Source organism: Magnusiomyces paraingens (genome assembly GCF_902498895.1).
Source record: "Magnusiomyces paraingens strain CBS 517.90 genome assembly, contig: contig5, whole genome shotgun sequence".
In the NCBI taxonomy this organism is placed as follows: Eukaryota; Fungi; Ascomycota; class Dipodascomycetes; order Dipodascales; family Dipodascaceae; genus Magnusiomyces; species Magnusiomyces paraingens.
Genome location: NW_022474071.1, coordinates 561465 through 572604, shown reverse-complemented (window position 1 = coordinate 572604; position 11140 = coordinate 561465). Strand labels below are relative to the sequence as shown.

Below are 11140 nucleotides of genomic sequence, written 5' to 3'. Positions count from 1 at the left end.
TGAAGATTATGACGAGTGATAAGTGATAAGTGATGATAATTCCATTTAAGATTTTTATGACCAAAAAATAGCTTTTGTTATGTTTAATGATTTAAAAATAATTATTTTATTGTCTATCTAATGGGTATCTAAAATAGTAATGATAGTTTTGATTAATTAGGCGGTGATTTTCATAAGTTTTTCGTAACAGGAAAACATTGTCATTCCCAAAATACTAGTTCGAACTAGAGAAATCCCCAGACCACGGTACATTGCTTTATTAAACAAGGCAGAAAGTTCTATTTTCGGGCGCTGGGGGAAAGCAGGTTGGTTCAAGTTGGCGCCTCCTTCCATAGGTGCAGTCTTTAAAAATACGTAAGTCATTACATCACGTTGATATCTTGATTTAATAGTATCAAGGGGGTAAACAATAACCCAAGAACAAGCACCAGAAAGACCACCAGCTATTGCAACAGAAACTGGATGTGGTTCTGGTGTATTAAATAGAACTAACGAAACAGCTGTCCGAATAGAGTCATAAACTCCAAAATAAACACCGGAGCCAATAGCATCTCGAACAAACATATATCTGTAGCCTGAGTATAAGCTGAGCCACCCATTGTTTTTAATCAGTTTTCGAGCAATGCTAAAAGTTCCCGAAGGTTTGACTAATTCTTCAGGCTTCATACCATTTGGAAAAACTTTTGATGCAGCAGCAGTCGGAGAAACATGAGTTTGGCCAGAGACTCTTACGACCTCTAGCTCAAGCGCTCGTCGTCTTATGACTAATTCAATTTGAGACCCCAATTTTGTGAGCTCAAAAGGACTAGCGATAAAAGATGTACTGATACCTGCAATCATGCCGGAACAAAAAGAAACCGGGTATTGTCTAAGGATATACCCTATTTTAGAGCCTGAAAATGGTTGCGTGGTTTTCTCATCCGAGGGCTGTAGTTTCTCATAAGTCTTAGCTTGATATTCGATAAGTGGGGGTGGATCATACAACGCTGACCAAAAAGAGTGGGTATATGGTTTAGAGTAAGTAAACATTGACATTGACCAGGATCTCATAAGAGAAGAAGAAATCTAATTCTGTTAGAGAAATCATTTGAAAACATATTTTGATGATGTTTTAAAACATACCAATGGCGCCATTAGACCTATTTGAAATTTTAAATGATTAATGATTAATGATTAATGTTAGAAATATTTAAGATTTAGTTAAGGATGAAGGTGTCGTGACCTTTTGTTCAATCATTATTGGACAATAAGCATACCTCGATAAAATCCGAGAATTCCTTCATTCTTATAAGTATCAACAATACAGTGCCAGTTTCCGTTATACTTATAAGTTTGCAGTCTAGTTTTAACTGAGTCTAATGGGAAACCAAAAGCAACAGCAAATAGAGAGGCAAACCACGAGTTTAAAGTAGGTCGGTAAGGTTTCAAAGACTCTGGATATTCAAAAATAATATGCTGTGCTTTATTTGGTGTATCATTAAGTTGCTGAGAAAGTTCGCTGCTGTTCATTAAATTTCGTCTGGCATTGAGTGCACTTGCAGTTGTTGATAAAATGCTTTTACCGACCGTTTTTTCAGGTTGATTTAATGTTTTTTCGTGAGATTCAGAAATAATGGGCGATTTTTCAAGCTCTAAAGGAGAATTTAAAAAGAAGATTGATGAATATGTTGTATTGTTTGCGGTTAAATACTTTTCGGATATTGGCGGTATGAAAGGATGGCATTTCCTTGATTCTATACTTTGTTCTAATGCCTGTGAATTTATTTCATGATTCTCGCAATCCGAAATTACTCGAGGGTTTGTATTGTTAGCAGGCTGAATAGTGTTGTTTAATTTCATTGCTAGAATCGGAAAACTGTATTTTTTTGTACTTGATGTTCAAGGTACTGGTACTAAAGACGTTCTCAAACTTTGAAAAAAAAAAAAGGAGAAAAGCTGGAGAAAAAAAGATTAATGTTTTTCTAACAAAAAAAAAAGACTCCAGATATCTAAGTTCTCTAAGATTTCTAAGTTTTATTTCCCTCTCTCAGTGATTTATTTTTCATGTATTTTTTTTTTCACTGGTGTTTTTTAATGTGTTTGGATGATAGTGGAGATATTTGTTTCCGGTGACTGAACGGAGTTCTTTTCTGGGGTTGAACCGCCCTTTAAAACAGTTACCGTTGTCCAATCACCATTCCATTAGAGGCCGTCTATCCGAAATGTTACAAAAGTCACGTGCTATTTTTTAATTTGTCATATAGTGTAATTATTATTTTATTCAATTTGCTCAATCTCTTATGCTTACCTAAATAGATATTTTTTAGGAACAATAAATCAACTGTGTGTGTCCTGTGTCATATAAAATATACATTTCTAATATTTAAAAAAACACATATTCAACTATATGATTGAATATTTTTTTTCACAAATAAACTAGATTTTCATATTTAAAATTTAAACAAAATAGATTTAGAATATTGGCTTGGAATTTTTTTATTAAAAAATCAAGTTCATTGTTAGGCTGAACTTTTGTGAAAATAGGCGTTTATGCTTTGGCTATTTTGTTATTTTCCTAGTATCCAGTGGAAATTTACTTTAGCAACATAAAATATATTATTTGAATACTACCTGTTGCTTTTTCAGCTCGACTTTTTACAAAAGGTTTAAAAATACTTATTGTTTTTATATTTGGGGCTCGGTTTATCATATATGATAAAAAATTTTATCTAATATATAACATATGCTCTTTGCCAATATTTTGAATAGTTGAAATCACTTAATATGAGATGATTTCTTACACACAAATATCAATTGAAAATTTTGAAAAAAATATTCAAAGAAATTTCTAAAATTATTTTAGCAGCTTCAAAAAATATATTTTTTTATAAATTGTAAACAAACCTTACAAAGAACAACTGTTACTAAAATATTCCAAATGCAACTTTTATCACATTTTGTGACTATCTCGGACAGTGGAAATTATTGAATAATATATAAAATAAATTGCAAAATTTGGAAAATGAAATTTATTTTTTTTAAAAAAAGCTATGCTCATGAAGCGAAGGAATGTTTGGATTGGAGGATTGATATACATCATAAAAAATATAATTATTGATTGGAGTGCTAGTGCTTTGGTCATTAAAAAACGTTGCAAATCAATATGACCTGCAAGGCCTGCAATGCAAAGCAATGCTTGAATGGTCTTTGTTGCTTGTTGCATACCTGAAATCAAGTAGAAATTAAGAAAAATATTAAAAAGACTAAGAATCAAAACAAAAGCTTTAAAATACCATATACGAAAACAGGTGAGTGTGCTGATAACTTTTTTTTTTCTTTTTTCATGACAAACTGAAACATGTTTTTCAAGAATATCTGATGAACTTAAGGCTATGATGGAAGGATAATAAGGTGGAAACTCGTTGAATCCACATTGAAAATAAATAGTGTGATTTGTGCAGCTGATTTTTTTTTATTTTTCCAAATAAGCATATTGAGCTTATTAAAATGGTAATGAATTTTTTTAAGTATAAACCAAAATATGAAGCAAATGTGTATCAGATGTGATAATCCGATATTAAATGGAAGGAAAGGAATGTTTAAAGTAACCCGTGGGTATTTACTTTCTACGTATGTAACCTTTTCCTACTCTTTACTTTCAAGTAGAAAGATAGAGAGAGTTTGTTGCAGGAAAGAAAAAGATTGGAGCGAGATTAATTGAAGTAAATTGAGGCGAGAAATGGGACACGGTTGCAAGGGCATTGCTATGGGAATTTTTTAGACATGTAAGTTGATATTATTTCTCATGCGAGTCCATGGTATTATATATATATATCAGAGTATCGAAGCAGGAGAAGATAATTAATGCGATGAAAATAATATTTTTTTAATATTTTTTTAATATTTTTTGCAGATAAGAAAAAGAACTTTTGCCCCTTGGTATGATGATTGGCCCACTCAACTATACTGACATTTTTTTTTTTTTTTGGAGTAGAAAAGTTCTATTCGGTTATCTCTTCCTACTTGAAACGCTAATTATAACCAGATGACAAGAATGTAGATGTTGAAAAAAAAAAAAAAAACAAAAAGGAAAAAAAGAAAAAAAAACTACAACAACTAAAAAACAGAGTTTATATAAGATTTAAAAGTTTTTTTTATGTTAATGTTAATTAACAGAGCAAGCAATGTTGTGTTTTCTAAACCTTTTTGATTTTTGAGGGAACATATGATGTGAAATCTGGGCTGGTGGGTCTTGCGTTAACTAGAGCATAGAGCAATGAGCATAACTGCGTTGCTTGCGTTTGAAGTGGAAAACCGCGCCGCACAAGCCTTTTCTTTTACACGTGACTCAGGAACATTAGGTTTGGGAGTCGGCCCCCCCGCGGGAAAAATCAAATGGCAGAAACGCTTAAGAGAAAACGCTGACGTTTGAGATGAGGGATATGGTAAAGCAAGAAACGATTAGAAGAATATAAGAATAAGAATAGAAAGAATAAGAAGAAGAAGAAAAAAAGGTTTAGGACTGTTCTACAAGTAGCTCTGGAGCAAGTTAATCGCAGTAAGGCTATAACCTACTGTATATTTGTTATTACGCGCCACGTAGGGTAATTGCTACCTTGTTCTTTGTATTTTCAACGGCTGGCAAAAATAATAATAATAATAATCACCTCGCCCAAGGGCAAACAGAATGGAACATGCAGTGATATCACACATGGACTTCTTCTGTCAACCTTATCAGTACTACAATAAAAGTAGGAAGCATAGTAGGCTCTACTACTAAGTAGCACATTTTTTGTCAAACTGACGGGTGAAACTTTTTTTTTTTTTTGAAGGTTTATGAAAAATCAGGTTGTATAAATATTGGAGGTCTGCCCTAGGGAATTACCTTGTTTTGAGTCTTTTTTTTTTAATATTTTTTATTATCAATCTAGTCATCACCACCATAATTACCATTCACTTATCTAAAACCACTACCATTTCTCCACATTTTCTCCAACCATTTTTTTTTAAATAAATAACTTCATTTTTTGGATTATCACTTTCTGTCAAATCATTTTCATAAATGCAAACCCTATCGACAAAACCTACTAATAAACTGGTCTATTTGACCTTTATGGTCATAGGTAAGATTACTCAACTATACATATATATATAGATTTTCTAACTTTTTGATACATAGGTGGCTCCTATCTATGGCCCTGGAACTGTTTTCTATCTGCAATCTCATATTTTTATACACGCATTTACGATGATCATTTACGCAGTATTCTTTCCAGTAGTTTAATGACTATAAGTACAGTTACTTCGACCCTGGTGTTTTTGTACCTGGCTGATAAACAACGCTATGCCAACTATCCTCGTCGTATCGTCTATGGTGAAATCATCACTGCTGTTGTTTTCCTGTTTCTTGCGCTGTCATGCTTTGTAACACTGTCAAGCGATGCTGTTTACTTTGGGTTTCTCCTTTTTGCCATGTTTATGGCAACAGTTGGAACATCATACACCCAAAACGGCTCTATTGCCGTCGTCAGTTTATATGAACCAGTCTACACACAAGCCGTAATGGTGGGCCAGGCATTTGCTGGTATTGTTCCGCCTTTAGGCTCTATTCTTTCTGCTCTTTCATACGAAACCGGTGATGGCACCACTGCAGACTCTACTTCAACCTCGGACTCCCCAAGCGAGCTTGACTCTTCTTCTTCTTGGGCTCAGTGGTCTTCGTTTGTTTACTTCATTATTGCGACTGTGCTTTCTCTTTCAGCAGTTTTCCTTTACATTTTTTCTATCAATAAAGTCAAAGTCTTGCATGAACCTGATGAGGGCGACTATCTCAGATACCAAGATGAATTATCTGATGACCAGTTTGAGACTGCCGACATTATTGAGTCTCAAGAAGAACCTGCAGCAAGCTCTTCCGAGTACACTTCTTTTCTTGGAAGTCCCAACTCTAAACCCAAAAACCCCAAATCATCACCTCCTTCTAGCCCAATCCTTGCCGGTGGTCGCCCTCATTTACAGAGATCACAAACTCATCCTATCGCTATTGTAGAAGACGAAGAGGCTCTTGTCAAAGGCGAACATCACACTTCAGTTTCTCTTACCAAACTTTCCATTAAACTGAGAATCCCAGCTACCACGGTCTTTTTAGTCTTTGCAGTCACACTTGCTTACCCAGTTTTTGCCTCTACGGTTCAGTCCAACACTTTTGGAATCCCAGCTCATATTTACATTCCTGTTGTATTTTTCGTTTGGAATTTTGGTGACTTGATTGGAAGAGTCTTGTGCGCATTTCCATTCTTTATCATTAAGAGAGATAGCTACTTTTTGATTTACGGTATTGGGCGTGTTCTCTTTATACCGTTTTTCCTTCTCTTTACTATGTCTAAAGACAGAAGTGATATTTCCTACCTGTTACTTCACTTACTCTTTGGTATCACCAACGGTCACCTGTGCAGCTGTGCCTTTATCCAATTCCCCAATTATCTTGATGATACGGAGCGCGAAGCTGGTGGTGGCTTTATGACATTGATTCTTTCATTTGGCTTGACCACTGGCTCGCTTTTCAGTTTTGTTCTTTCTATTCTTGTCAACTCCATTTCCAAGTAAAGGATAACAGGCATAACTTATTTATGAATGATTTATAATTGGGTTTTTGTTAGATTTATCTAGAGTTTATTTATAATTACAGTATATTGGGTGTTATCATGATTTCTACGTAATATCAGCTATACTCATAGGCTTGATCAGTTTTTACAACACATATGTGTGCCTCGGGCAGTTATTATTTGAGCTTTTAAACCATAAGGAGACATTTATGCTCACAAAAAACATGCCATTTAATTGAACTCAGTTCAATACATAAAATTTATAGCTGGGTTAGGTTTTATCATAACTAGAAAATTTGTAGAAAGTAGTAATATCACATAAGAGCTTAGTTAGCATACTAATGGTTTAGTAAAATCAGTTTACTAGGCACACTTTACTATTCTTGCCTAGGATAGTGGGGAACAATCAGTTTTTAGAATATTTGGATATGAATGCTTTAGAGCATTCAATTTTTTTTTAATTTATTAGTCTTGTAAACCTCTGTAATTGCAATTTGAAGGTGTGGTGTTTTGTTGATATGCCTAGTGAAATAAATGATTCTTCAAATTCATTCATTCCACCAGCGACAAGCATATTAAAAATCAAAGATATTTATTATACGCTTGAACAAATTAGTAATAAAATTTAAGTACAATAGTAGTATAATATAATGTTTAACAATGTCTCCTATATCTTTGTTTCCCTTTCAAGTTTCTCCCAATTCTTTCATGGTTTTTTATGGGCTTTGGTGATCCAAACTTGATACGGAAAAAAATGTAAAGCTCACTGAACTTTCTGAAGTGCTATCACGTGATATAAAAACGTTTCAATCTTTGATTATCTGGACCAAAGTTTCTTCCCCACCTTTTCCTTAAAAACAATGAGCGCATCTCAAAAGACATTTCCATATTCATTGGGTCCAGTTTTAGAATACACCCTTAAGGCTTTGAAAAAATATCGCAGCGATCAGCATAAATTACCATCAGTAGCAAAAAATGCTAGCTCAAAGCTAAGACCTTTAGTCGTGGGAATCTCAGGACCTCAGGGTCTCGGAAAGTCTACTCTTGCTGCTGCACTTCAAACTGCTCTTGAAGCTCCACAGAATGGAAACTTGCATGTCCAAAGATTTAGCCTTGATGATGTATACCTAACACATCAGGATCAACAAGAACTAAGTACTAACAGCAATGGTAATCCATTGTTGCGCACGCGAGGCCAACCTGGAACACATGATCTTAATTTGTGTGTGAAAATGCTTGATGCATTGTGTGGAGCCTCAGGTCGTCGCGTGCAAGTTCCTATATACGACAAGGCAGCTTATAGTGGTGAAGGAGATCGAGAATTTGAAGGAAATATCCCTGAGACTAATAGTTTAGAGAAGGAAACTGGATACTTGGATGTTGTGATTTTTGAAGGATGGTGTGTTGGATTCCAAAGTTTGACAGCTGAGGATTTATCTGCTGGAATTCGAGAAAGATTATTGGGTAGCGCGCGTGGATCAAATAAATTATTTAATTTACTTGCTCAGCATCCGGAATACCTAACTTCAGTCAATGAACATCTAGCCGCATACCAAGCTATATGGGACTATTTTGATGTATTTGTACATTTGGATGCCGGTGACATTGGGTGGGTTTATGACTGGCGACTGGAGCAAGAGCACAAGTTAATTGCAGAACGGGGGACTGGTCAGAGTGATGAACAGGTTCGCGAGTTTATTAACGGATATATGTCTTCTTACTATCTTTATGTCCCTCGACTACGGGCATGCAACGCACGGGGACCATTGGTCGGCAAGCATGTACGGGCACACATCCGGTTGGTAGTAGACAAAAGCCGAAACATTGCACACATCATTAATAGTGAAGCTGATCGTGAAAGACTATAAAGGAAACAAAGATTGTTGACAAATGAATGTAAGTATATATTCCATATATATAATAAATACCATTACAAATTTTCTACAAAATCATTAAGATCAAAAGGACCGGGAGATGATGGAAGCAAACGACGACTATGAATATCTGAAAGTCTTGACTGAGAATTTTCGGAATCTGATAAAAGAGTTTCATCGTCATCATATAAAAGAATAGGCTGAAGTTTAGAGTCAGGCGATTTGGAGTTAGATACTGCTTTAAATAGTACCTTATCCATTTTAGCCGCAATTAATGCGATGGATTTGTTAGTCTGTTCTTGGTTTTTTTTCATACTCATTATCATATCGTTAAGAGCAATGACTTGAAACTCAAGAGAAGCTACAGTTTGTTCAATTTTTTGAACATCGATCTTAGCTTGATCAAAGGTTTCCTAAGTGAGTTAGTTTATGAGAACAAAAAAAACTCGCAAATTATCTGGGTACTAAAACGCGATCTTGCCATGATTGAAGATTTTCTTCACGAGATGCTTGAGATTCAGTCCATGTAGAAACAAGCTGAATAAAATTTTGGGTATGCATTTCAAATTCTTTCATGCGTGCTTGTGAGCGAGCGGAAACCGTAGATGCTTCAAGGTGCACTGAGCGGGCCCAATCCACAACATTGCTATGAGAAATAGCAGGTGTATAGTGAGAGTATTGACTATTATTATGTGAAGGCAGGTGATCCTCATCAAATACATCGCTATCTGTTGCATATCCCGAAGACGATGATGGCGGGAGAACTGAGCGTGAAAATCCAGAATTCATTGTTTATGATTGATGGGAATTGATGGGAAATTGGTTGGCGATTTGAAATTTAAGATGGCGGTGAGGCGGTAGTTACTAGAGCCGCAGATAATCAGTCCGGGTAACACCTGTTTAATGAAAAGTGCGGGGAGAGAACTTTTTTTTTTTTTTTTTTCAACTCCGCAGGCCTGACTATCACCGGAGCTTTTTTTTTTTTAATTTCTTTTTCTTAAAAAACCACCAAAAATAAAGAAAACGATTCCATGTACATCACACCGGATTCAGATATTAATCCACAAAAAGTTGAAAACAATAGAAATAGTGATGCCATGAAACCCACAGATGGCTCAAAACCTAGTCATATGAAGAGTATTTCCAACAACGTACCTACACAGACCTCAACAGCAGCGACTCATGCTGGAAGTTTAGGCAATAATATTTTTTGCCTGGGAGGTGCAAGTGAAAATACGAGAAACGATCCATCGCTATTTGGGAATATTGATCTATCGCTATTACAGTCGTCTGTTGTTGCGGATATGGGATATTCACATGAAGCTGCGATAAGCGATAGTTCAAGATCTGTAAAATCTAAAGATGGCAGTAAAAGCTCAAAGGAAAAAAATAAAAGTACAGAAGAGCTAAATAACGGTAATAATGAACATAGAGAAGAAGAGCATGATGGTGTAGGAAATGGATATCATATGAGTAATCAGGATAATTCACATTATCATAGTCACAATCCTCATAGTTCTCATAACTCAACTCAAAACACCCATGGCCAAGGAACAACTAATGTCAACCATATTCGTCAAGTAAATGAGGTTGTTCCACGTGTATGGGTGATTTCTAACTTTCTTATTCCAGTCACACAACAAATAGCGACAGAGGCGCTAAAAAAGGGTGATATTTTAGTGTTAGGGTGCAGCCCCGGCGGAATGACAGAGCAGGAAGTTTTGCGCAAGGCTGAGACTTTAAGGCAGCGATATCCTGATCGATGCCTGGTAGTGGAGCTGGACATTCGAAACCAGGCCTTGTGTTCAAGTACAGTTGCCCAAGCTGTTCACCATTTTGGTCGGATCGACATTCTGGTAAAGTGAGTTGTGAATAAAAATTTGAAAAGATTCATCCAACTAATTTTTTTTTAGTGCAACGAGCCGAGCATATGTTGGGGCTTTGGAAGAAGTAGAAGAGTGGCATTTCCGAAACCAAATGGATATTACGTTTTATGGTGCCGTGAATATGATCCAAGCGGTGCTTCCTCTGATGCGGAAACAGTTTTACGGGCATATAATCAATATTGCTGACGTTAACGGAAACATTGGAACGCCAGCACTCTCACTAATGGCAGCGGCCATGCATGCGCTAGAGGGATATTCTGAGGCACTAGCGTTTGAAGTTGCGCCTTTTAATATCAAAGTGACAATTGTGGAGTCGCCTATGGAGGTTAATCTATTTACAACGCCGATGGTGTTTGCGCCGTCTTTACCTCAGTATGGACCCGACACTACGGTGGGGAAAGTACGCAGAGTCCTTGGGGAGGCCAATGTGTTTCCAACGCAGGCGTTCAAGCACACGGTACACACGGTAGTATCGATAGGAGGGCTGGATAATCCTCCAGGACGTATTATTGTAGGGAAGGATGCTATTCATCAGATCAAGGATAAACTAGCGATGTTAAGTGATGATTTAGAGGAGTTTCAGAATGTAAGCTACTCTGCTGATTTTGCCAAGTATGATTTGGGGTTGTAGGTTTGAGTTTAGCAACAAATAAGCTAATACATAAGTCTTTAGTAATTATTAATCTTCAGATTATTATTATTATTATTATTAATTTTTTTTTTAAATGACATGCCAGAGATTTCAAAAAAATTTCTAAATAGATGAGACTGTGTCACTTTGGTATTTTAATATTTT

The 11140-nt window shown here is 35.8% G+C and overlaps 5 protein-coding genes across 5 annotated transcripts; 3 read left to right on the top strand and 2 right to left on the bottom strand.

Moving 5' to 3' along the window:
- Positions 1 to 156: 156 nt before the first annotated feature.
- On the bottom strand, positions 157 to 1509 carry SAPINGB_P005840 (uncharacterized protein; the record flags this gene model as incomplete). The annotated part of the gene is made up of 3 exons (XM_032000554.1): positions 157 to 1065; positions 1123 to 1139; positions 1257 to 1509. The coding sequence occupies 3 exons, from the start codon at positions 1507 to 1509 to the stop codon at positions 157 to 159; spliced, it is 1179 nt and encodes a 392-aa protein (XP_031856445.1).
- Positions 1510 to 5041: 3532 nt separating this feature from the next.
- On the top strand, positions 5042 to 6585 carry SAPINGB_P005839 (uncharacterized protein; the record flags this gene model as incomplete). Its single annotated transcript, XM_032000553.1, has 2 exons — positions 5042 to 5102; positions 5159 to 6585. The coding sequence occupies 2 exons, from the start codon at positions 5042 to 5044 to the stop codon at positions 6583 to 6585; spliced, it is 1488 nt and encodes a 495-aa protein (XP_031856444.1).
- Positions 6586 to 7444: 859 nt separating this feature from the next.
- SAPINGB_P005838 (uncharacterized protein) lies at positions 7445 to 8452 on the top strand (the record flags this gene model as incomplete). The annotated part of the gene is made up of 1 exon (XM_032000552.1): positions 7445 to 8452. The coding sequence occupies one exon, from the start codon at positions 7445 to 7447 to the stop codon at positions 8450 to 8452; it is 1008 nt and encodes a 335-aa protein (XP_031856443.1).
- A 62-nt stretch (positions 8453 to 8514) lies between these two features.
- SAPINGB_P005837 (uncharacterized protein) lies at positions 8515 to 9247 on the bottom strand (the record flags this gene model as incomplete). Its single annotated transcript, XM_032000551.1, has 2 exons — positions 8515 to 8871; positions 8924 to 9247. The coding sequence occupies 2 exons, from the start codon at positions 9245 to 9247 to the stop codon at positions 8515 to 8517; spliced, it is 681 nt and encodes a 226-aa protein (XP_031856442.1).
- Positions 9248 to 9489: 242 nt separating this feature from the next.
- On the top strand, positions 9490 to 10975 carry SAPINGB_P005836 (uncharacterized protein; the record flags this gene model as incomplete). Its single annotated transcript, XM_032000550.1, has 2 exons — positions 9490 to 10319; positions 10372 to 10975. The coding sequence occupies 2 exons, from the start codon at positions 9490 to 9492 to the stop codon at positions 10973 to 10975; spliced, it is 1434 nt and encodes a 477-aa protein (XP_031856441.1).
- Positions 10976 to 11140: the final 165 nt, after the last annotated feature.